Source organism: Marmota flaviventris, chromosome 17 (assembly GCF_047511675.1).
Source record: "Marmota flaviventris isolate mMarFla1 chromosome 17, mMarFla1.hap1, whole genome shotgun sequence".
NCBI classification, from domain to species: Eukaryota; Metazoa; Chordata; class Mammalia; order Rodentia; family Sciuridae; genus Marmota; species Marmota flaviventris.
Window position 1 is genome coordinate 42,878,186 of NC_092514.1, and position 27,698 is coordinate 42,905,883.

Consider the following 27,698-nt stretch of genomic DNA (forward strand, 5'->3'; position numbering starts at 1 on the left):
TCAGAGAATTAGTAACATGACCTTTCACTTTACACTCAAGGACATACAGTTGAAAATAGGATGAATTTGTATAATAATATGACTATGAAACTATGTAAAGTTGTAGTTCTCAGAAAAACTTGTTACAATTTTTCATTTTGCAGTAAGCCAAAATTCTTTATAACCACATATTCATTTTTTGATAAATGAGTACATTACCACAAGAAAGAATTCCCAATTCCAGAAAAAATATTGAAATTGGTCAAAGCTGCAAAGTACTAAAGGAAACTTTATTAGAACCATATGATCTGACCATATGTTTCTATAGACATTTGTAACAAAAGTAAACATACAGATTTGTCATGAATGGTTCACCTTTGAGAGGGTAGAAGCAAAGAAAATCCCAAGTTTTAGTTTTAAGTGTCTTTTATACTTAAGTGTTGGATAAATGGATATTGTTATCATTGAACTTGTTACCCTTAGATTTTGAATAGGTAGAAAAGAGAGTTTAGATGAATTTATTAATTTTGAAAATGGAGAAATAATAGATGCTGGGGCACTGGGGCAGGATTTTTAGAATATGAGTGATATGCTTCCCTTTAGCCATTACTTCTAGAAATGAGTGGAGTTCAGGATTATTATGGGGTGAGTACAGGGTCTGGGATAAAACAATGTGTGGCTTAGTCCCTTCTGTGAAACACTAGAAACAGGTATTAGCAGGATGAAAATGAACATGATAAGCAGTCTTGAGAGTATTTGGGAATTTGAAAAGGGCAACAGGCAACCTGAGAAATTTATGCAAAGGGAAAAGGACTTGGGTTGATGGGTCATTTGTTTGTACATTAGCACCCAGACCATTGTTTTCAGGAACAGCTGGTGCAAGCCAGTTCCTATTATCCTGTAATTGCCTCCTTGAGTTACTGCTCATCCTATACCCAGGTTGAGCTTGCCAAAGCATGAATTTGGATTTGAAAGTCATAGGAATGTATTCTTTGGAGTCATTATCAGAAACAGATGGATCAGTGTCTCACCTATTCCACCATGACATTTGGATTTGTACATTCCTTTGTTTTGTACAAATTGAATTTGGGATTCTGTTTTTTTTCCCCCACTTTGCAATTCTTAAGACAATAGAACATATTTTAAAAAGCAATATTGCTTTTTCATTTTGGAACTCAAATTAAAATGTAAAGGTGACTTATTTACATTTGAAGACTTCAGAAAGTGACAAGCAAAGCAGCAAAGTTTACTTTGATTCTTCTCTTAAACTATAAATGTGACCTTTAAACCATTAAAGGGCATCACTGTTACTGATGACATAAATTTTCTGTTGATATGTACTCTGACTCATTCAAGCAATGGCAAAGGAGTTTTGTACAATTTAGTTTAACATCCAGGAAGATTCTTTGGATTTTTATTGGCCCAGTATTCTTGGGAAAAACTTTCTGGAAGATATTCCTAAAAATAAAACAAGGTAAAAAAGGTTTAGGAGACACATCACACAAATAGTTATACTAATTTCCTTTTAAAATACTGCTGATTGCAGTAATTTGGGTTTTTACTTTAGTTTCTGTGAGACTGAATCTTGCTATGCTGCCCAGACTGGCCTCCATCTCCTGGGCTCAAGCTATCCTTTTGCTTCAGTATGTCTCGTAAGCTGGAACTACAGGTGTGCATCACCATTCCTCACAGTAATTTGTTGAAGTGTGTTACTCAGAAGACTCTGTGGAAGATTACTGCACAAAGTGGTAACAATGATAATAATTGTTAATAATAATAATAATAATAATAAAATATTATTTAATAATATCTCATTATTAATAATAATGAAACATCATTAAAATCTATTATCACAAATATATACTGCTTCTTGTAATAAACTCTATGGTTACATGCAGTCAAAATATGTGTGTCTTTAAATTAGTATTTTAATTCATTCACTTTTCGGTTATCTGTGATTATACCTTTCCTAAGAATGCCTTGAGACAGTCAAGTTAATATGAATTAAACTACATTAAAAAAAAAGAAGAAGCATATGGTGTGTTGCTATCAATGTAACCTTGCTCTCTCTGAGCCTTGGTTACCTCATATTTAAGGAAAGTAGTTGATTTCTAAAAATACTAGTTCGACTCTAAAAAGTAATAGGCAATATGATTAACAAATCAAAACAAATTTAACCAGTTTCAAAACAGCACAGTGAAGTATAAAAATGGAAATAAATTGTCATAATATTGAGGTTCACTAGTAAAAAGTAATTATATAGACTTTTTAAAATACAAAGGTGAAAGTGTTTTTGCACATGGACCAAGTTCTAATAGATTTACTAGTTTTTGAAAGCTCAATTTCAGGATACTGAGATATCAATTGCACTTGATCATTGTTTCAGTTTCCTGACAATATTTGGACAATGCTTCAAAAACATCTCACATATTGCACATCATCTCATGTATCCTCAAAACAATTTTGTATTCACTTTTTGCTGTTGTTGTCAAAAATAAACTGAGGCTCAATGAGGTAAAGTAATAGGACCAAGCCAATTAGTAAGTAGCAGGGCAAAGCTCAAAACCCATTCCCTTGATTCCAACTTGTTATCTTTTTCCTCACCTGATGCAAAGTTTCTATATACTGCACTTTTTCTCATGTTTGATCTATTTCTTACGAAGTTATTATTTATCACCATTTTAAGTTCAGAGAGTTAAATAGCTTACCCAAAGTGAGTTAGCAGATGGGGCTAGAACATGTTTCCAAATCGAATGGTAACAAAATCCATGTATAGTGCCAACCAACTTTAAAGAATGAAATATGGAAATATTAACATGTATTTTATTATAACATATTTTGGTAAATCTATACTGCAAATAATTGCTTAGTTTATGGTTATGCTTTATCTCCAAATACAGTGTTAAAGATGGCGCAAAGTAAGATTACTTGGGTCCTTTTACAACAGATAAAAAAGCTTAACGTTCAAGTGGATTTCAAAGAACATTTAGATATAAATATAGTATCATCAGTTGGAAAAAACTACCAAGACAACACTTCATCCCAAATAACAACAAATCAGTGCTTGATACTGCTAAAACTTTTCAAAGATATATAACAACGATGACACCAAGTTTATATAAATATGCCACTTGTACAATATGGAATTTTATAATAGCAAGGAGCCAGATTACTTTAATATCAAGTTCTGTAAAAATAAATATGTATGTATTTATTGCTGGAGTTGAACCCAGAGCCTCACACATACTAAGCATGTGCTCTATCACTGAACTACACCCCCAGCCCTAAGATTTATAAAAGTTGATATAGAACATTTTAATGTAAAATGATGAAATTTTGGGGAAAATCAAAATTATATAAATTCCTTAAGAAAGGAAGACCAAGCCAAAAAAAAAAAAAAAAAGTTATAAAAAAAGCACTAAAAAACCTCCCCAATTATAAATTGTTAACCAATGAGTCTTTTAATCAGTACTTACCATTAGCTTTTCAAAGGTAATTTCTGGGAACAGTAAGTTTCTTATGGCTTTTGTTTTCTTTTCAATACATTGAAACTTGTTTATTACAGAGTGAAATTTGGTATAAGATGGGTTATTTTGGCCCTAGTCCAAGAGGGTTTAGTTACTGAAAGCACCTCATTATAAGGTGGTCTTACCAATAAGGTGATCCACTGGCTCAGATCCCATGGATATTATAACAAGGCTCCATTGTGGAGTACAGGAAGCCAGGCAGCTAATGGTTCCATCAAATGAAACCCTTCGAAACAAAATTCTTTTTTTTTTTTTTTTTTTGAGACATGAAAATCGTTTAGGGCTAAGGGATCATAATCATAAGCCTTGGTCATTTTTCTAAATTTCCATTTCCTGAAATGATGTTCTTTATTGTATGTTTCATAGCTGCACAGATATTTCACATTAAGGTTTTAGCTTTCTTAGACATTCATTGCCTGATGTGGTCTTAAACTTTTTTGATTATGAAAAATTTCATTATTAATACTATCTTTACAAATGATTGACATCATTTTGCTATGGAAATAGACAAGAAATATAACAAGAATTCATAAAAGTTGAAATAAACTCTTGTATGGTAGGCTGAGAAATTTGAGATTAAAAAGAGTGTAAGTAAGAATAACTGTGTGGTAATCAAATATACAAAGAATGCCATCATTTACAGATGACTACAATAACCAGTCTTTCAAGTGATTTTACAACAGGCACTTTGATTTCATGAAGAAGTTTTATAAGCAGTTCTAAAGAATTAAATATTTTGAGTGTGTTTTATTATAGGAAAATAATAACATGACAAAGTCCTATTGCAGAAAAATAGTATAAGAATACTCTTTTTTAAAATTAATGTTTTGAATAGAAAGATCATAAGAATAAAAACAAAGCCTTATGTGAATGTAAAAGCAGTGCCAAACTTAAAACCATGTAAAAATAAAATGCATAGTAGGAGCGTAGTAAGAATTCTCATTAATTTCCAACACTATTTTATAAAGTTTTTTGGGGGGCGTGAGGTACTGGGGGTTGAACTTGGGGGCAGGCACTCGGCCACTCAGCCCACACATCCCCAGCCCTATTTTGTATTTTATTTAGAGACAGGGTTTCACTGATTTGCTTAGCACCTCACTGTTGCTAAGGCTAGCTTTGTACTTGCGATTCTCCTGTCTCAGCCTCCTTAGCCTCTGGGATTACAGGTGTGTGCTGTGCCTGGCTACAATTTATAAAGTTTTAAATGATTCATCTAAAATTCAAATATCATCTATTCTTTACATTGTACCTTTCTTCCATGAATAAATCCCTTACTGCAATGGTAGTTTTCATGATTCATGGCCTGTATCTATATATATTTTTAGCTCTTCCATATTATTTTATATGCATTGAATATATAAGACAAATTATCTGATAAAACAATTTCTAACATATATCTCAAAAAGTTTAAAAAATAAACCAGTCAAATAACTTTTCCTTTTCCTATAGGATGGTTCATTGTCAGATGATCTATATCCATCAATCTACAGTTAGGGAAAGCTTTATATAAAGCAAGAGTGTACATCAGATACATGATTGGTTACTAATAATTAACTGCTAACTGATAATTAATTGGTAGCCCGCCAAATGCCAAGTACTCTTTCAAATGCTTTCATATGTTTTAACAATGATATAAACATCTTAAGAAAAAACATGTTATCAGTAATGAATACCTTCTATTCTACAAAAGCCAGTAGTTTACTTCTGGACTATCATCTTGGTCAAAATTGTGATTTGAGGAGTGACTATAGACCTATTTCAACAGTGATATCATTGTGCAAAATTTTTGAAACACCTTTTAGTTTTACTAAAGGCTTGTGGCACATGTCTATGCACATTCTCAGTAATGGAAAAATCTTAGCCTAAAAGGATTAGATTCTTGAAAGAATAAAAAAAAAATCTTATTTTGGGAAAGGGGATGATAAAATTGGGTAATAACAGTAGAATCTAACTACAAAATAATATGCTTGATTTCTTCATGTACTTTAGCAATTCTTCTAAAGTCAAATTTAAAAGTCCCCAAAATGTCTTAAGCTTTCCAAGTCATTATGTACCTATCCTATGCTCCCTAAATGTATGTTTTATTTTAAGCATTTTGGAATAAAAGCAAGTCAAAACTGACTCAGAGTAAAATGTCAACAGATATTCCTTTAAATCTTATATATTTAAAGTAGAAAGGGGTTTGTATGACTTTATAGTACTAAATTTTACATTTCATAGATAAAATTAATTCTGTGTAAGACATGGTATTGCCAATATGACTTAGCAAATTAGAGCCTGAGCAAGGAATAGAGTCCAAGTCTCCTATCTTCTACTTGGTACTCTTTCCCCTACCATGTTACCCTTATCTGTAGTTTAATCAATTTTAGAGGGGAATAATGGTTTCACTCTTTCAAAACAATGTAGCAATTATATTCTAATCTAATGTTTGGTATTTATTACTTACTGAACAACTAAGAAAAATACATAATATTAGGAATCTAGTATTGGGGTCTAATATATCCCAATATTTAGAGATAAATTCTTTAACTGATAAACTGTCAATTTAAATGTCTCTTAACTATTTTTAGGGTTGCAATAACCAATGCTATAGAAGGAGATAAGCTGTATTAAATAAAAATGCTATAAAAATGAAAGCAAAATATATGTATATGTAATAATTTCTCTAAATGAATGTTAAAAATATCTGACTACTAGTAATTCTGACTTGATAACATGCTATATGAACTACTTGCACAGCTCATAAAATTTCAGTTTTGTCTGGGAATGTAGAAGCCTTGAGTACCATATGCAAGGCCCTGGGTTCTATCACTAGGCGCAAACAAAACAATTCAAGTCACTCACAAGAAGTCCAAATTGCCCACTGAATAACAGATGTTTCTTAGAAAAAGATTAGTGTATGTATTTTTGGAATGAAGTCAGAAATGGCCACACCACCCAGCCCCCCTGCCTTTTGTGGTACTGAGGATTGAACCCAGGGGCACTCTACCACTAAGCTTCATCCTGAGTCCCACACCCGGACCCCAGCCACTTTTTTGAGACATGCGTCACTAAGTTGCGAAGGCTGGCCTCGAACTTGCGATTCGCTTGCCTTCACCTCCTAAATAACTTGGATTACGGGCATGCACCATCACGCCTGTTAAGAAGAACATCTTTTATAACCATTTTTGATCAGATGTATAATTTCATTCACTAAAGCATAAACACACTCAAAATTTACAGAAAGGATTCATGTCCTTTAAAGAAACATATTTCAGCTGTAGTACATATATGGGTTTGCTTATTAAATTTATACATCAAGTTTTCTATCTTTATAAAAGTTGTATAATTTAAGTTATATTATAAAATACCACTTTCTTCCCCTCTAGAGCTGGGGATCAATTATCACCTTTCCCTGTAATGATGATGAAGTTAAATAATTAAGAATTGAATATGTGGAATATTTCATTTGGCTTTTTTTTTTTTAACTTTACATAATTTTGTTCATGATGTTTAATTTTAGCTTTATCAAACGAAAGGTAAAACAACTTCAGTTAAGAATGCATGCTGTTGCTAGGTACAGTGGTGCACATCTGTAATCTCAGCTACTTGGGAGGCTGAGGCAGGAGGATCACAAGTTGGAGGTCAGCCTAGGAAACTTAGCAAAACTGTGCCTCAAAGTAAAGTTAAAAAGGGTTAGGGGTGGAGAAAGCATGTTATTTCCTTCCTTAATTTTTCTGACTTGGCAGTTTGGTTAGGGAATAAATTCTTCAAGACAAATTTTGATATCTAAGAAAAAAGTCAGACCAATTGAAAGTAAAACATATAGTGAAATGTAGCTGAGATTTGACTAGATGCAACTGCTACTAATATTTATATATCAGCGTGAAAATAAATGGATAAAGCGGACTACAAAATATGAACAGTTAATGTGAAATTGGAAGTGCCCTAGTAAACTGTAGATATCTTTCAGATTGATTAATTTTAAATTACATTTAGCTAAGTAAGACTTATTAGAGGAATAAACTTTGTATGAATCACTTTATCAAAATTTGAGAATAGTAAAATTTACATTTCTGAACATAAAATTAGATTAAAAAATCTGATAACAATGAATTAAAGTGAAAATTTAAAGTAAGACCATTTTATCGAATGCGTAAATTATTCTTTACATGTCATTAATTTTATTCTCTTCAATATGAGTGATTCTATTCAACTTTGTTTCTGTGTAATCCTCAGCTTTCACATCTCTGACTGAATTCACTCCTTTCATAGTTCTAATTTCAAAAAAGTCTCCAGCTAAAATGCAATTTGAATTATTACTGAATCCATCGGTTTCAACTAGCTTATTTTTTTCTTCATCTGTTTCTACAGAATCATAAAGTTCAGGTGTAAAATAGATAGATTCATCTTCTACTTCTGTTTCAAAAGTTGTATTTAAACTGGAATGTTTAGCTTCTTCACATTTCTGAGACAGTTCCAAATCTGGATCCTGGGCTTCTTTAGAGCAGAACAGTTGTTTTGAATGATCTTTTTTGGAAAGAGTAGTGTCAATCTTTATTGATGAAATAATGTTTTCCGATTGAGGGCATAGCCCAAACGGCATGTTTACTTTTATATTTGAGGAATCATATTTATCAGTAAGTGGCAAAGTAGTTTTATTTTCCTTATTTTCTTCTTTGAAAGTGGAAGAACTAGAGGCACAATTCTCTGATGTACTGAGCTGGGGTGTAACAGCCTGCATCTTGCCAGTAAAATACTGTCCTAAAGAATTAAAGTTAGACCAGCTAACTTTCTTTGTTTCTTTACTGAAAGTTGGGCTTGAGGATCTGGAAATCACAAATTTTTCAGCTTTCTTTGCTTGGACAGACTCTTCCAATAATACTGGATCATCTAGAAATACAAAAATTTAAAAACTTTAACTTTCTGCTCCTAGCTAACATAATAATTGTTATAAGTATTTCTTAAATTAGGAATGCTTAAACAACTATGTAGAATACATAATTTAGAGCCCAAGATCAGTAATGTTAGACTTTCATCTTAGAACTTAAAGAACAGAATTTTAATTCTGAAAGGAATATCAATCTCATTGTTTCCTAGCCCAAGTTATAATGCTGTCTTCTAAACTTCAAATTACACATCAGGGACCTCAATATTGAATGAGAAAAAGAGGGGTAAAAAGGAAAAGGGCTCAGTAAAGGAGGGAACAAGTCATAAAAATATGCCTTGAAAATTCACCAATCAATGATTGAGAAAAGCTGCCCTAGACTAATTCCTTATATAGCAAATAAGGAAACTAACAAGCACAGAACCATTATTATTTGTTCAAAGTTATAAAACTGGTTAGTAGTTAAGACCAGTACTAGAATCTAGGTTTCCTGATTACCAGTACAATAATCTTGGATTCACTATGACACTTACTCAGAAGCATATACCACAAAATAAATGTTTAAAAATCGATGTTAAGATACAATGCTATATGAATTAAAAAATTAAATTTATATACAATAACCAGAGTTTGGCAAACTTTTTCTATTACAGGCCAGATAGCAAATATTTTAGGCTTTGCAGGTCACACTCTGTTCCAATTACTTAATTGTACTACTCTAGTGAAATACACACACCTAGTCAACTTTGTTGTTGTTTGTAATTATGTAAATGAATGGTGTGGCTGAGTTCTGTTAAACTGATTTACAAAACCACAGCAGGTTTGTTTGCTAATCTGATACAGACTATTATTTCTAATACACTCTAAAATATTTATTTTATCATATGGCATAAAACAAAGAAGTTCATATGAGAAGCATCTCCAAATTAAACCAATTTTTACACAAACTTTAAAATAACAATCATCTCTACAATATGTCTTATTTGACCTTTATAACCCAAGCTGGAGGGATAGCTAGGCAGGTATACATTTTTTCTTTTATGACTCAAAAAGGTTAAGTGGCTTGCTAAGAATCACAAAGCTAGTAAAAGGCACAGCAGTTAACAGAAAACCAAAAAGCATGCCCTGACAAAGGTCTGTCCCCCATTCCAGTCCACCGTATTATTTCACTATTTTTGATAACAATTTCTATTATAAGTTTCAACATATTTAAGGAAATAAATCTATCCCAAAATAAATATCATTTCTCTATCATGAAAGACTTCTTTATCAAATATAAATGGGCAGAACTTTTCATACCTTTCTCTTTTCTAGAGATGATATCACTTGGTAGAAATGAGTTTTTAGTAATCACTTTAGGACACTGTAGTTCTTGGACACACATTTTTGTTTTACATTTCGTAGGATGTTCTGGTGGTAGATAACTTAATGTATCAAGTAAATAAGTAGGGCTATCATTCTCCAAATAGGACTCTTCAAGAGTAGATTTACTGTCTTGTATACACTTTTGGTCCTTTTTGGATATATCAATGATTTTTTGGTGCTTTTTGGAAAATTCAGCCAAGGATTCCAGTGCACTTTCAAAAGTTGAATGGTGCTGAATCTGCTGCCTTATCCATTTAGAAAGTCCTAAAGAAAAAGTAAACCCAGAGGTATGTGTAAGATAGTATGTATTAAGAAAAAACTTCATTTTTCTAATGAAGTAATCTAATTTGCATTTGAATATTCAGAATGATTTTCAATATTTTTTCCTTCAATTTTATTTTATATGCACATGATTTATAATGGGGTTATATCTTGGGAAACCCATCATTAAGCTGAAACTATTGTAAATTGAAAAAGCACTTAATGCATCTAACCTATCCTACATGATAGCTGAGCAACACAGTATATACTATAGAGTACCAGTTGTTTATTGGCATGATCACTTTGGCTGCGTAGGACATGCAGCTCACTGTTGCTGCCCAGTTTCACAAATGAGAATTATACCATGTATCACTTGTTAGAAAAATATCAAAATTGAAAAAGATCAAAAGTAAAGTATGGTTTCTGCTGAATGTGCATCTCTTTCATAATTGTAAAGTTGAAGAATTTTAAGTGGTACTATGGTTAAGTCAGGATATGTCTTTATTCACCTCGTTTGAGAATATCTAGGGAATAAAGCAAATAAATTATATCATAATTCCTCACAAAAAATGCCTACTTTTTTCATGGGAATCTAGAAGTTGTAAACAATATAATCCTCCATTCCATCCTTCCAAATTTGGCTCTATTTCAAAAAATAAACTTGCAATTCCAGTCTCAAAGGTTTTCTTGATCAATTCCAAATACATCTTAAACTATTGTGGAGGTGAAAGAAATAACACTCTTTTGTGGACAAATCATATCTGATTTTAATTTTTATTAAATAATTTTAAAATATATAAAAAATCAATGTATAGGATATGATTTGACCTGTGATATATGAAAACTACATAAAAATTAACCATATTCAGAGTATAAAGTATTATGGTTCACTTCACAATAAAAAAAATCTTGATTTTTATAAAATAAGTATTCCCTGCATAATGTTACTAAAACTAGTAGTTTTTTTTTTTTTTTTTGACCAATTAGTTTTAAAAGTCACTATGGTATTGTAAGTTCAGAGAAAGATAAAACAGGGTTTCAAGAAACCCAAATCATTATATTTCCATTTCAAATACATTCCTTTAATTTTTTAAATATATTTTTTAGTTGCCAATGGGTTTTTCACTTTATTTGTTTATTTATATGTGGTGCTGAGGATGAAACCCAGGGCCTCACACACGCCAGGCAAGTGTTCTACCACTGAGCCACAACCCCAGTCCCCTTTAATTTTTTTAATGGGAGCTTTTCTGTCAATTATCTATTTATGCAAATTGAATTTAAATAAAAAGTGGTTATCAAAATGAATTTGTATGCCACTCACAGTGGCACACACCTATAATCCCAGCAGCTCAGGAGGCTGAGGGAGGAGGATCACGAGTTTAAAACCAGCCTCAGCAACAGTGAGGCACTAAGCAATTCAGTGAGACCCTGTCTCTAAATAAAAAATACAAAATAGGGCTGGGGATGTGGCTCAGTGATAAAGTGCCCCTGAGTTCAATCCCGGGTACCCCACCAAAAAAAAAATTTTTGTTTGGTGTTGTCCCAATATTACCAGGAAAACATTTTACAATTTATGTCAGAAAAAGAAAATAAAAACCCTCTAGAAATAACAGGAAATATTTAATTCTAAAAATCTCTAAATAATTCTGAACTAGGAAGTAAAAGTTTAGATTCTAGATTTTAAAATTAAAGAAAAATTAAACAGATTTCCTCTAACCTTTTTTGTTTCCTAGGAAAAATGATTAGACCAAATAAAAATGAAATTCCCCCAAACTGAAAAATTTTAGCATTATATAGTTGCCTTTTCATTTTGACCTTTTTGCAATCAAAGAAAACCTTTTCAGTATAAGATGTCATTATTTGCTACCGAAAACTTGAAAGGATCTGAGCTCCACCTGGTGACTAAATACTAGGACTTAGTACTTTTACTTTTGGTTACTACTTAATCTAAACTACTGCTTGTTTTATATTGAAAGAAAATCAAGAAAAAAAAACTATTCTTACTTTAATCTTCAATTACTTTTTAATGTCAAAATATAGTAATTAGACTCTAAAATGGAAAGTTAGAGACCATGTCCACACATAGTTAGTGAAAAAAAAATCAGTTTAGCATGTCTTTATTATGGCATATTGAAAATTTTAGCTTAAAAAATAAAGTAATAAAGATGCAAGTAGGACTGGGGCTGTGGCTCAGCGGTAGCACACTTGCCTGGCATGTGTGAAGCACTGAGTTCGATTCTCAGCACCGCATATAAATAAATAAGTAAAGAAAGAAAAAAAAAAAAAGGAAAGAAGGAAGGAAGGATGGAAGGAAGGCAGAAAGAAAGGTCTATCAAAAACTTTTAAAAAATTTTTTAAAAAGATGCAAGTATATCCCACAGCTCTTTGAAAATGAGTGAATTCTTCATATTAGCTTCTGAACCAGAATGTCAACGCTGGATAAATACTAGAGGCACATATTTATTGATTTGAGCGGGGAAAAAATGACCCTCTACTTGATCTTGTCCCATGTAGTGGTGCTTTATTTCCTTTCAGAAATTTTGACTAACATAAACTCAAAACAACTAAAGCATCTCTAAAGTAGCAAATAAAAACCAACAAACTTCAATGTAACCTAAGACAAAAGAGAAACCTAAGTGGCCAAAAGAGACACACTTGCTTATTTAAATTTAAAAACAGTATTTCTTAGAAAATTCATTTCTGTGGAAGAGCTTTTACTCCGAAAATGGCAAACAAAGCATATTATAAAAATGCATATTATTGAATTATATCTCATATTCTATGAAACTAAAGAATCCTAGTTGATCTAATCTTTGTTGATAACCAAAATTCTCATTTACATAGAATTTTTATAAACATATGAGAATTAAAAGATTAGATTTCCAGTCCATGGGAATTGTCCATGTTTGATCTAATAATTCATATTTTCTGTTCAACTCTTTGTCTTTTAAAATAGAAGCCATTAAATACAAAGCCTTTAAGATGGTAGAACAGGAAGCCTCAGACCCACCTTCCATCTATGGAGACATGGATTCAACCATACACACCTCAAATTCCTTTACGAGATATCCAGAAACCAATTAAGAGGCTCCCGAACCTAGGTTAGTGCAAAACCAGATGCATCAAAGCAGGTAGGAAAATTTGTGGCACCTTCTCACCACAGTCCCTCCCTTGGAACAGTACCATATGATTGGGAGTAAAGTCCCAGCTCCTGCTTCTCCCGGGAGAGAAAGAAGACTGGACTGTATGTCCAAAGTTCTGACTTTTCAGATTGGCTGCATGAGGCACTTGCCTGTCTTGCTGTCTGGAAGTGCTGACATGACAAGCATAGTCCACATGACCGGGGACTACTGGGAACAGAAGAAGAACTGGGCAGCACAATGCTGCTCTGCAGGAACCATGATACAGGAGATGGAGGTTGATGTAGCTCAGTTGCCACTTCGGGGGTTGGGGGTAAGAGAAGATGAGTGTGTGTCCAAGGTTTTGGCTTTTCCATGAGCTACCCAGGGACTGGTTTCTGCTCACTCTGCCATGGAGCACTGGCAGAACCTGGCATACTCTATTATGCCTGGAACCCACTGAGAAAAGAGCTGGGCAGCAGGCTGCTGTTTACGAGACTCCACAACACAAGAGATTACTAGTCCATCCAAAAACAGAAAGAAAGGGAAAAAGAAACTAGCAAATTCCTCTAATTAGGAATCTAGGCACCTAAGTCCAGAGAAGACAGATCCACAGAAAAGGTTTGAGAGGCTCCCAGAATGCCTAGTAGACCTGAAGAGTAAAGGTCATTTCCTGTGTGAAGCTGTGAGAGGTGGCTGTTCTTTTAAATGTGTGAATGCCATGACAAAGCTGAAGAACAGAAACAGGTAAAACAGACCTACCCAAAAAACAAGACAAATCCTTAGAAACTAACTCTAAAGGAATAAATGTATGTGAATCACTTGACAAAGGACTTAAAATAAATGTCAAAGGGTGCTCACTCATGAACTCAGAAGATGGAGAGAGGGAGAGAGAGAGAGAGAGAGAGAGAGAGGAGGGAGAAAATAAATGAATATATTTTAACAAAGAGATAGAGAATACAATGTGATGGACATTATTATCCAAAGTACATGTATGAAGACACAAATTGGTGTGAATATACTTTGTATACAACCAGAGATATGAAAAATTATGCTCTATATGTGTAATAAGAATTGTAATGCATGCTGCTATCACATACAAATTAAAAAAAATTAATTAGAAAGAGGAAAAAAGAGCAGACAGCTTATTTACAGAAATAAAAATAAAAATTATCCCCAAACTAAGGGAAAGACTGACATCCAGGTTCAAGAAACCCAAAAAATCCAAATAATCTAAGATACATTATAACAAAACTGCCCAAAGGCAAAGAAAAAACAATTTTTAAAAGCAGGAAGAAAAAAGCAATTGATCACACATAAGTGAACTTCCATAAGACTGTAAATGGATTTTTTAGAAGAAACTCACAGGTCAGAACAGAGTGGCATGAAAGAAAACAAGAACAAAAGTAAATAACTGCTAATCAAAAGTAAATACTAGGCAATCTAAAAATATTTATAAATGGTCCTGAGAACTAGATGATAATTTTTCAGTAATCAATTAGGATATTTTAACATAAACATTTTTGTAACATCTTTTTTGATGTTACTGAGATCTCTTCCTGAATTGATTTCTATTTGGGGAAGAGGGATCCCCCAAAATACAGAATATGATGAAGATCATCTATAATAAATACTACCAAAAAAAAGAGAAAAAGATAGAAAGAATACTAGGCAAAACTGTCCATCTAAATGAAGAAGAGATAAAGACTTTCTCAGATAAATAAAAGCTGAGGAAGGTGGGGTGTGGTGTGGTGGTGTATGCCTGTAATCTCAGCGGCTTAGGAGGCCAATGTAGGAGGATCAGGAATTCAAAGCCAGCCTCAGTAATCTAGGAAGGTCCTAAGGAACTATCAAGACCCTGTCTCTAAATAAAATACAAAAAAGAGTTGGGGATGTGACTCAGTGGTTAAGTTCCCCTAGGTTCAATCTCCGGTAACACACATACACACACACATACAGCTGAGGAAGTTCATAACCACTAAGACCTGCCTTATAAGAAATGCTAAAGGAGGTTTACTAAACAACCACAGAAAGCATATGAATGTGTAATTTGTTGATAATGTTGTCTATAACAATGATACATAAACCTCTCCATCTCTTTTAGGAGTACTAGAGATCAAATCCAGGGAAATACGCATCCTGGGCAAGTGCTCTACCATTGATCTATCTATATTCCCAGTCCCATAAATCACTTTAAATGCTGATACAGAATTTAAAAGATGAAAGTATAAAAACTAATTATAAAAATATGTTAACAGATACACAGTACAAAAAGGGGGTAATTTGTGACTTTGATTATAGACTGTGTTGAGGGAAAATAAAAATGTAAATATTTTGTATGCAATTGAATTTATCAGCTAAAAATAGACTGTTATAACTATAAAATGTTTCATGTAAGACCCATGGTAACCACAAAGAAAATACCTAGAAAAGCCACGTAAAAGAAAATGAGAAAGGAATCAAAGCATGTCACTTCAAAAGAATCAATGAAATACAAAGGAAGACACAAAGTCAGGAAAAGAGGGACAAAAGAGCTATAAATCAGACAAAACAATGCACAAATAGCAACAGTAAATCCTTCTCTATCAATAATTCCCTTAATATAAGTGTATTTGCTCCCTGTCTTACTCTACTCAGGTTGCTATAACAAAGTACTCTAGAGTGAGTGATTTTAAAATAAAAATTTATCCTTTTCAGTTCTGGAGACTGGGAATTCCGAGATTAAGATACCAGCAGATCTGGTATTTTGATAAGCACTTATTTCCTTGTTCACAGATCCCTGTCACCATGCTTAATCTCACACAGAGAAAGGAATACTCCTCTGAATGGAATTATTGTCCTCCCAAGAGACAGTAGTGTGGACAATAATCCCATTGAGGAAGGTATTGCCTCCATGAACCAATCACCTCTCAAAGACTCCATGTCCTAATGGCATTGCCTTGCGGTTAAGGATTTCAACACTGAATGTTGGGTGGACCATACTAAAGCACTATCTAATCAAAAGCCATGGAGGGGCTGAATGGATCCAATATATGCTATATAAAAGATTCATTTAAGAAGATTTCAAGAAAAAGACAAACTGAAAGTGAAAGGATGGGAAAGATTTTGGGTGGCTATACTTTTACCAGAAAAAATAGACTTTAAATCAGAAACGGTCACAAGAGGGGCTATAGATGTAGCTCAGTGGTCAAATACTAGCCTAGCATGTATGAGGCCCTGGGTTCAATCTTCAGTATTGAGGAAAAAAAATTCTGTCACAAGAGATCACAAAAGATGTTATATAATAATAAATGTGTCAATCCACTAGGAAGATATAAAAATTACAAATATATATGCCCTTAATATTCTAGCAACCAAATATTTCTAAAGAAAATACTGACAACTAAAGGGAGAAATGACAATAATGAAAGATTTTAACACCCCCAGACAGAAAGTCAATATGAACCAATTGAATAAATCAATACTGTAAAACTCATAGAACAAAACAGGGGAAGAGCTGCTCCAAGATAAAGCTGAACATCTCCTTCCCAGCCACGGGCTGTTAGAAACTCATTGAAGTGGACGATGAACGCAAACTTCGTACTTTTTATGAGAAGCCGATGGTCATAGAAGTTGCTGCGGATGCTCTGGGTGAAGAATGGAAGGGTTATGTTGCCCAAATCAGTGGTGGAAACGACAAACAAGGTTTCCCCATGAAGCAGGGTGTCTTGACCCATGGCTGTGCTCGCTTACTACTGAGTAAGGGGCACTCGTTATAGGCCCAGGTGAACTGGAGAGAGAAAGTGCAAATCTGTTCGAGGTTGCATTGTGGATGCCAATCTGAGCGTTCTCAACTTGGTTATTGTAAAAAAAAGAGAGAGAAGGATATTCCTGGACTTACTGATACTACTGTACCTCAAAGACTGGGACCCAAAAGAGCTAGTAGAATCCGCAAACTTTTCAATCACTCTAAGGAAGACGATGTCTGCCAATATGTTGTCATTCCTTAAACAAGGAAGGTAAAAAACCCAGGACCAAAGCCCCAAAGATTCAGTGTCTTGTTACTCCACGTGTCCTGCAACACAAGTGCTGGCGTATTGCTCTGAAGAAACAGCGTACTAAGAATAAAGAAGAGGCTGCAGAATCTGCCAAACTTTTGGCCAAGAGAATGAAAGAAGCCAAAGAAAAACGCCAGGAACAAATTGCCAAGAGACATAGGCTGTCTTCTCTGAGAGCTTCTACTTCTAAGTCTGAGTCCAGTCAAAAATAAGAATTTTTATCAGTAACAAATAAATAAGATCAGACCTTCAAAAAAAAAGAAAACAGGGGAAGAACTTCATAATATTGTCTTGGTAAATACCTATTGTTCTATAATTATCATATGATCCAGGAATTTCACTCTTGGTGTTTATTCAAAAGAATAGAAATATGTTGAAGAGATATCTGTGTTCTCATGGTCACTGCAGTATTGTTCCCAATATCTAATAGGTAGAAACAACCTAAAAGTCTACTGCCAAATAAATAAAAAGAATAAGTATGTACATACAATTATTCAGTCATAGAAAGGAAAAAATCTGGTCAGATACTTGACATGGATGAAACTTGACATTGTGCTAAGTGAAATGAGCCAGTCACAGAAGGATAAATATAGCACAATTCAATTTATATGAGATATCTAAAATAATCAAACTCAAAGAAGCAGAAAGTGGTGGTTGCCAGGTTATGAGGTAGAGGGAAATAGGGTATTGCTTTGTACCTTTTAATTATATGAGATCTAGAGATCTGCTATAAGTATTGTGCTTATCTTAATGTTGCACTATTCGGGCAGATTTTAATGTTTTTTACTACAGTGAAAAAAAAAAAATTCTCACTAGTTTTTACTTTAAACCTAGCTTAGAATCTTACCAGATATATAGCGATTTGGGTTATTCCTGAAACGGTCATCCACTAGAATAAGAGCTCCCCAATCATTTCTGTGTCGAATACACCTACAAAAAATAGAAGGAAAATAAAATACATATAACATGAAAGATTAAAGCTAGGTTTCTAGAGGAATTGACAGAAAATTAAGAAAATCAATGGTGTATCAATTATACACACCTATAATCAAATCTGTTATTATAACAGTTACAGAAAAAGCTACCCAATATAATGTATCCAAGTAGGTAAAAAAAAATAATAATAATAAAAAATCCTCTGGGACTTGGGATGTAGCTCCGTGGTAGATTACTTAGTATATATAAGGCTCTGGGTTTAACCCCCAGAATCGGAAACAACAAGCTGCTGGGATTACAGGAGTGTACCACTGTGCCTGGCTCAGCTATAATTTCTACAAATATACTTTCTCTTTCTTTTTCTCTCTTTCCTCCTTTTGGGACTACTATTGTGTGTATAATATGCTTGATAGGATTCTACATATCTCTGGGATTGTTATTCTTCATTCTTTTTCTTTCTGTTCCTGAAAATGGATAATCTCAATTGATGTTAACTTTAAATAGCCAGATTCTTTCTTTTGACTATCAAAATCTGCTAATGAATTTTTCATTTCATTTATTGTCCTTTTTAACTCTAGAATTTATATTAGTTTTGTAAAAAAAAAAAAAAATTAGACCTTTATTGATAGTCTCTATTTGCTGAAGTGATCCATCATTCACATAGTTTCTTACAATTCTTTATTCATAGTTCTTGAATATGTTTAACTGACTTTGTCTACTAAGTAAAATGCCTGGGCTTCCTCAGGAAAAGTCTATTGATTACCTTTTTTCCCAGAGTGTTGAAGTACCTTATTCTTTCTTTGCCCATGTCATATTTTTTGTTAACAACAGTACATTTTACATAATATAATGTGGCAACTCTAGAAATCAGATTCCTCTCCTTCCTCACGGTTTTTTATTGCTGTTTTGTTGTTGTGATTTTTCTGAGATAATACTGGAAAGACTGTGTTCTGTTATGTGTGGCCATTGAAGACTACTTGGTTAGATTACTCATCAGCTAATGAGCATATAGAGATTTCTTTAAATGTCTGAAGCCCAATATGTCTCTCATTCTTTTTTTTTTTTTTGGTACCAGGGACTGAACTCAGGGGCACTCGACCACTGAGCCACATCCCCAGCCCTATTTTATATTTTATTTAGAGACACAGTCTCACTGATTTGTTTAGCACCTCACTTTTGCTGAGGCTAGCTCTGAACTTGCAATCCTCCTGCCTCAGCCTCCTGAGCCACTAGGATTATAGGAGTACACCACTATGCCCAGCATGTCTCCCATTCTTTACTAAAAAGCTCTGCATATGTACAGACATGTTTAGGCGGTAACAACTCTGCCTCAGTATGTACTTCCTGTTTCAACAGATCAAGATGATAGCTTAGGGTCTTCTCAGGTCTCCTGGGCATGTACAGATCTCCATGTCAGTGCAAAGTCCTACACGTATGTGTAGCCCAGTGAAATCCCAGGAATATGTAAGAACTTTTAATCTTCTATTGACATTTCCTCAGCTTTTCTCTCTAAAAGTTTTAGTTATCCTTATTTGACCAAATTTTACTCATTGCCTTATGCTACTATGAAGTTAAATAACTGCTTGGGTGAGCTCAGAGTTAAGTCAAATAAAGACGGCCTTGGGAGTGGGTTCTTCTAGGGAACCACCAAATAGGTCACATAACACTTTATAAGAATACTCTGTGAATAAACTTTTCTTTATTAATTTCTAATCTACACTGTGTTCTTTGCTCATAGTTACCTGTTATCTTTGAATTTCTAGTAGAAGTTCTCTTGAAGTGCTACTTGGATTTTGGCAAATCTGATTTGCTAAATTTGTATCCATATAAATATGAAGGAAATTAGATTGATCCAGTTAGAAGAGAAAAAAAAATACTCTGTGTATGCACTCTAGCCTAATTATATCCCATCCAATGGTTGGCACATTGCTGGTTTTCACCAAGACTATTGGCTGCTGGTTTTTAAGGGTACTGTGAATTTGGACAGAGTGGGATAGAAATGAGGTGAGCTAAAATGCCACAGAGATCACTGTTCTTGAAGGAGATTTCAGTCACTTATTATTGTGATAGTAGGAGCAAATGTGACTCCATTTTGTTTTATGACTTCATCCTGTAAAACAACCATGCCAAGTAGAAGAGTCATGACTGGAGCAAGATGTTCTTTTCCTTTTGCTATAGAAACCTTTAAGAACACGGAACTACCTAATGGGGTATTGTTTCTGCAACTAGGGTAACGGGGCTCTGTTTCTGTAACTGGGGTGACTGGGCTAACTTTGATTGGTTAGGCTTCCCTCCGCTTGACTGCACTGTCCCACTTCTGTAACCTGGCTTGCTTGCATTGGCTAGACCCCTTGAACATCCTTTTTGCGGTTTTCAGGCTTATAAGGAGTGCCCTTGCAATTGTTCGGGGCTGATCAGGGGAACAGCTTTATGTTCTGGTCAGCCGCCACCGGTGTGCTTCAATAAAGGCTTGATTCGATTATACGTGAGTGGTCTGGAAGTCAGTTTATGAAACCCTGGGACCAAGCTTTAACTATAACATCATGAATAAGTGCTTCCTGGAATGCTGTAACCTTTGGTTAATATCCAGAATTTTGAAAAAGATTTTTAACTATTTTTGTCTATTTTCTCACTGCTTTTAGAATTTTCAGTTTTCTGTTCTACCACTTTTGATGTTTTCAACCAATTTGTTAATACTTTGCTAAAGATATCTTCACCTAAGTTCAGAAGAGATAAAGGTCTGTAGTTTTTTTTTCCCTCTTACTTCTGTTTCCCACCCCCGCTCCTTTTTAGTACTAGGGATTGAATACAGGGTAATGTACACTGAGTTATATCTCTAGTCCTTTTTATTATTTGAGACAAGGTCTTACTAAGTTGCTGAGGATGGTTTCAAACTTGCAATCCTCCTGCTTCAGTCTCTCGAATCAGTGGGATTATAGGCTGTGAGCCACTTCACCCAACAACACCCCCCCACTTTTTTTTATACAGTTCTCATCTGGTTTTAGTAGCTGGTTAGTGATGGCCTCAAAAAATGAATTAGAAAGGGTTCCATCTTCTTCTATTTCCTAGAAGAAATCATATAGAATTGGTGTTATTTCTTCTTTAAATGTTTGGTAATATTTGCTGGTGAACCCATCTGGATGGAGATTTTTTTTTCACAAGGCTTTTAACTATGAATTCAATTTCTTTAATAGATTACTATTGAAGTTACCTATTTCACCTTGGGTAACTTTTGAAATTTTGAAGAATTAGTCCATTTAATCTAAGTTGTCAAATATGTACATACTGCATGGTCCACAATATTCCCATAGTCTTTTCATACCTGTGGGGTCTGTAGTAACATTACATCTTTTATTCCTGATATTAGTAATTGTGGCTTCTCTCTCTGAAGTCAATTTTTGTTAAAGGTATTAATTTTATTGTTCTTTTCAAAAGAGGCTGCTTTTATTTTTATTATTTCCTTTTTTCCCATTTATTATTGTTTTTCTTTTTCTAAAATGTTAAGATTGATTCCAGCTCTTTCTTCTTTTCTAAAATAATCATTTAATGGTTTAAATTTCCCTCTGAGCACTGCATTAGCTGCAAACTATACATTTTGATATGCTGTATTTTCATTTTTGGTCAGTCTGAAACATTTTCTAATTTTCCTTGAGACTTCCTGTTTTACTACAGATTATTTAGATGCATTCTGTTTAATTTCCAAGGATGTGAACATTTATCTGTTAGTGATTTCTAGTTTAACTGTTTTTTTAATATTTATTTTTTAGTTGGATACAATATCTTTATTTTATTTTATATTTATTTTTATGTGGTGCTGAGGATGGAACCCAGGGCCTCGCACATGCTAGGCGAGCGCTCTATGGCTAAGCCACAACCCCAGCCCTCTAGTTTAACTGTTAACTAAAAAAATAATCAATTGCTTATTATGGTTAGACAATATACTTAGTATGATTTTTTTGGTGATCTATATTCCATATGCATTTGAAATCAATGTTTATTTTCCTATTATTGGGTGGAGTGCTCTATAATGTCAATTTATCCAGTTGATTAATAATGTTCAAGGACTGGTCAAGGACTGGGGTTGCGGCTCAGTGGTAGAGGGATCGCCTTGCACTTGCGAGACCTGGGTTTGATCCTCAGCACCACATAAATAAGTGAAATAAAGGTATTTAAAAATATATAATGTTCAAGTCGTCTATATCATTATTAGTTTGTTGACTAGTTCAATTACTAAGAGAAATTTTAAAACCTCTCAACTATGATTATGGATTTACTTCTTTCTTTAGATCGGTCAGTTTTTGTTTCATGTATTTTAAAACTCTGCTTTTAGATAAATACGCATTTAGGATTGTTATGTCTTCTTGGTGACTTATTTGATTCTCAAACTTTGCCACAGCTTTAAAAACTTTTCTCAGTTTGGTCAAACCCTTTATGCTCTGAACCCAATTTATGATAACAGTCAGGCCTGCTGCACAGCTTTCATCTCAGAGCTTCCTTTCCTAATTATTTTGAGCATTCTCTTTGCCCTTCTTCAGAATTGGAACCTGTTCCCTGCATCCTTGATATTGTTCGTTCTAGATATTATTATAATTATTTTAATTATTATTATTATTTATTATTATTATTGCGGTGGTGTTGAGAATTGAACCCAGGGCCATCAGATTAATTCCTGGAAAAACTTAGAACTTGAGGCACTCTAAAATGTCAATGAAAGTGAAGTTAAAAACAGGAGTATCAGTTGTAGATACATATGTGAAGCAGATAGACAGTTCCCTCTTCCATCCAGATTAACTTTTTTTTTTTTTTAAAGAGAGAGTGAGAATTTTTTAATATTTATTTTTTAATTATCGGCGGACACAACATCTTTGTTTGTATGTGGTGCTGAGGATCGAACCCGGGCCGCACGCATGCCAGGCGAGCGCACTACCGCTTGAGCCACATCCCCAGCCCCAGATTAACTTTTTAAATAAATATTTTGGTATTATAGAATACCAAAATCAATGTAAAGTCAGGATACCATTCTATTTTGGGTCCACTTCTTTTTTTTTTTTCCCCCTGCAGTGCTAGGACAGAGCAAGCACTCTACCACTGAGCTATATCCCCAGTCCTTGATTTCTGTTTAAAGTATCCTATTGAGATATTTATGTTAATAAAACAATTAAGAGAAAAAAAGGCTCTATCTTTCCTTTTCCCATTGTTTTCATATTGCCTTGCTCAAATAAATTATGCTCACTTGAGAAAAGAGTTTACTTTTAGTAAAGCAGACTAGTGAAAAAACTCAGTGCAGTTGAAACCTGGTTACAAAACTATCTGGTATGTTTTTGAAGACTGTTATTATATTTCATAGAGTAATATTATTCCAAGTACTTTAATAATCCACATGGGCTTTAAAAAAAGACAGTATTAAAATAATCAATTGATTTTTGATTACTTTAGATTTTTAAGATGTATCACTTAAAAAAGAGCACCTCAGAATAGAAGTGCCTTTTCTATCAATTAACATACATTATGAGTCTCAACAAATAATGTGAAATATTTATTTGATCTTTACTTTTTTATTTAAACTTTTTTTTTGCGTGTGATATTGGTGATTGAACTCAGGGGTTCACACATGCTAAGGCTCATACATACATAAGAGCTCTACCACTGAGCCACATCATCAGACCTTTTTATTTTGAGACAGAATCTTGCTAAATTGCCCAGGCTGACTTCAAACTTGTGATCCTCCTGCCTTAGCCTACCAAGAAGCTGGGATTACAGGAATGTGCCACTACACCTAGATAATTGTTAAATTTTTTATTGATTATTAAAAGGATATGTTTCTTTCTAACAAATTGCTACTTTTAATGCTGTTTACCTGAAAAATCAGTAAAATGAGAGCTGGGTGTGTCCATGATTTTTATTTAATTTATTTATTTTGTGTGTGTGGTATTGTTTATTTGTGGAACTTAGGCCCTCACACATGCTAAACAAGCACTCTACCTCAGAGCCACATCCCCAGCCCACAAAGAAGGTTACTTTGGCTTCTCATGGTTTCTTGAAATCCAAGGTACTGTTTATACTAAAAAGAAAAAAAAAAATCAATTCAATTAAGAATATTTATTTTCCTGAAGCTGATTATAGTAACCGAAAGTAAAGAACTTTAAAATATAAAGCCAGACACGGTGGTACACACCTGTAATTCAAGTAACTGGGGAGGTTGATGCAGGAGGACTGCAAGTTTGAAGACAGCCTCAACAATTTAGATACCCTATCTCAATATAAAAAGTAAAAAAAGAACTAGGAATATAGCTCAGAGGTAAAGTGCCCCTGTGTTCAGTTCCCAGTACAATATATACAATATATATTGATTTTTTTCAAACCTCCCCTACAAACTATTAGCTGAATACTAAAATTCAAACAAAACAGGCAGAAAGGAAATGAAATATTTCAAGAACAATTTGCAGTGCAATTTGATGCCAAGTAAAATGGAATTTCTAGGCGGAAAAGGGTAGCAGGATATCAGTAGCTGAAAAATAGAACTCAGTCATTTAGTTTGAAGAGAAACACATACAAAATGCCAATTTGAAATGATGGGGAGAACAGTGGGTGAAAAAAAAATTTCTATGTAATTAGTAACATGCAAACTCAAAAACAACTTGCTTATGTGCAGAGTACACAAGTTGAAAAAAATCTAAATTCTGGATTTGGTTATGTCACATTAGTGTTAACTGTGAGTCTTTTGGTTGAATTGCAAATGCCATGTGATATGTTTGCATAATTTATTCTTAGCCTAATTTTTCATAATTTTATTTATTTATTTGTTTGTTTTGGTGCTGAGGATTGAATCCAGGGGTGCTTTACCACTATATCTCCAGCCCTTTTTAATTTTTATTTCAAAACAGGTTTTAAGTTGATGAGCATCTCATTAAGTTGCTGAGGTTGGCCTTGACTTTGTGATCCTCCTACCTTAGCCTCATATATCACTGGGAGTACAGGTATGTGCCCAGCTTTAACCTGTTTCTTTTATTTAAATTATTTCTAAATCTTACAGCTTCCTTGGAAACAAAATATTACATGAATAAGCTAATTACATTTTACAAATAGAGAATATAACATTTTAAATTAGTCTGTACAAAATCTGAGTATGATGTTTGAAATTTGGAAGTTGGACTACAATAAGAAATTATGGCATAAAATGTTGATTCAAAAACTTGTTTCACAAAGCACATATCTTGAAGGACCAGAATCCCTGGAAAAAGAAGTATTATGAGTAAATGTTAGCTGGGCAAAGTGGCACATACCTGCAATCCCAGCAACTGGAGAGGCAGAGGCAGGAAGATAGCAAGTCTGAGGCCTGCCTAAATAGAGACCCTGTCTCAAAAAATAAAAAGGGCTGAAGATATATAGCTCAGTAGTACAGTGTCCGTGGATTCAATCCCCAGTACCAGGGGTGGAGTGATTAAATGTTTCATTGGTGTTCTTCACTACTAGGACCATAGCTTTACTGCCAATTACACTATTTAAAAAGTAACTATTTTATCTTTTCTTTTTAAAATTATTCAATATTCTTCAGTTTCAAGGTTATCCATCAATATTATTACTATGCAGAGAAGACACTGACAATGTAGATTGCAGCCAATTGTTATCTAAACTTTAGAAATGACATTAAAATGAAAATACTTTTTTTTTATTAGTTGCCTTCTTTATATAAAAAAGAATAAAAATGATGTAACTTCAAGAGCTTACTGCGCTCTGTAATAGACGTATTTGTTAAGTAACTTTTATAAAATACAAAGTATTCTATACATCGTTAGTGACTGAGTATCCTTTGCAAACAGAATACTTCCTCTCACAGCTGGCATGTCACTTTTGTTCTCTGACATATTTTGGGTGAGATAAACAATTTTCACCTATAAAATTATTTATAGGTGAAATTATATTTTGTCTTATGAACATCAAAACCTCAGGGTTTTGATGTTCATAAGAAAATTTTTTGGTTTGTTGGTGAGCTTCTTTTAATAAACATTTACTAAGCTTCTGTATGCCACTCATTGCTTAGCCATTATAAACTTTCTTTAAACTTTAGCAAATTTTGAGGATTTTGGGGGGTCTAATTTACTCTATTTACTTTTTTCAAGCTTGATTTGGGACCTCTAACACTAAAAATATATCTTCTTAGGGTTCTAATTAAATAAAAATTTACCACACTTATTAAAGAGTAAAGTAGCAATGCTAGTTCTACATATAGTTGGGATCACAGATAGTATTAAAATAACATAATAATAAATTTTACTCTACTTACCTACCTAGGGCCTGGTTTAAGGCCCTATATGCTTGAATTTCATACCACTGACGGCCAGGTAAAAGACCTCTCAATTTTGAATGGTGGTCATTATATTGTCGCTTTAGTTCAACCTAATAATTTAAAAACATATTAGAAATGTGGTAGACAATTAAAGCTTAGTTTTAAAAATCATATTAACTTCTAACATTTAGAGTATTTTTTTTTTAGGGTGAAGAGATTTTTTTTTTTTTTTCACTTTTTTCCCCCATTCATTTAAAATAGTTTTATTCATCCTTTTATTCCCTTAAATCCCTCATGCATTTAATTGTGTGATGAGGTCAGGTTTGAGATAATATATATACAGTAAAATTCACATACTTGCAGTACGTGAGTAGGTGAGCTTTTTATTTTTATTTTTTTTGGGTGCTGGGGATTGAACCCAGGTCCTTGTGCATGCAAGGCAGGCAATATACCAACTGAGCTAGCCCCCAAGTAAATGAGTTTTGACAAACATATAGTTCTGTAACTACCATGATTGCATGGTATAAAACTTTTTATTGCCATTAAAAGTTCATTCTTATCTCTTTTCAGTTGATTTCCTTCCTCTACTACTGGCCCTGGTAACAAGTGATCTGCTTTGTTTTGCCTTTTCAAGAATGTCACGTAAATGTTATACAGTATGTAATCATTTGCAACTTTTTTTTGCTTAGCATTTTTATAATTAATTCATGTTAAAAAGTATATAAGTAGTTCATTCTTTTATATTTATCCAATCTGATAATTTCATCATCATCATCTTCTTCTTTTTTTTTTTTTGGTACTAGGATTGAACCCAGGGCACTTTATCACCGGGCTATGTACCCTGCCCCTTTTTATATATTGAGACAGGGTCTTGCTAAATGGCCTCAAACCTGTGATCCTCCTGCCTTAGCTCCCAAATCACTGGGATTACAGGTGTTCACCTATAATCTTTGCTTTTTAATTGGTATGTTTAGACTGTTTGACCTTGTAAATATTGCATCAATAGTTACTGGATTTTGTTGTATTATTTTAATAGTGTCGTATTTCTACTGGAGTGTAGCTAGGTTACTTGGAACCAGTTGATTTTTTCTGAGGGTTAATTTTACATGTTCTTAGGACAGATCCTGAGCAGCCTTTAGGGTTAATTTATCCCCAGCATAAGGGTGAAACTCTTCTGTTGATTATATTCCAAAATATTAATATGTATTATTAGGGTCCCTCCCTCTCACTCTGGCTAGTGAGAATACAAATTATTCCCATCCCTTTGTAAGTTCAAGAAATTGTTCTGACTCCTCTTCTTGGCCTCTTATGTATGTGCCA

General features: G+C 33.6%; 1 protein-coding gene and 1 pseudogene across 1 annotated transcript in view; one reads left to right on the forward strand and one right to left on the reverse strand.

The window, feature by feature from the left end:
- Window positions 1-7,597: 7,597 nt before the first annotated feature.
- The window catches only part of Brip1 (BRCA1 interacting DNA helicase 1), a 155,211-nt gene continuing 135,110 nt past the window's right edge, over window positions 7,598-27,698 (reverse strand). Inside the window, exons 16-19 of the mRNA XM_071602934.1 lie at window positions 26,376-26,488; window positions 18,003-18,085; window positions 9,673-10,002; window positions 7,598-8,378 (exon numbers count right to left, since the gene is read on the reverse strand). Of these exons, the coding sequence (XP_071459035.1) occupies window positions 7,654-8,378; window positions 9,673-10,002; window positions 18,003-18,085; window positions 26,376-26,488 (1,251 nt within the window). The 3' untranslated portion in view covers window positions 7,598-7,653. The remainder of the gene's footprint in view (window positions 8,379-9,672; window positions 10,003-18,002; window positions 18,086-26,375; window positions 26,489-27,698) is intronic.
- LOC114104225 (small ribosomal subunit protein eS6-like) lies at window positions 13,336-17,420 on the forward strand (annotated as a pseudogene).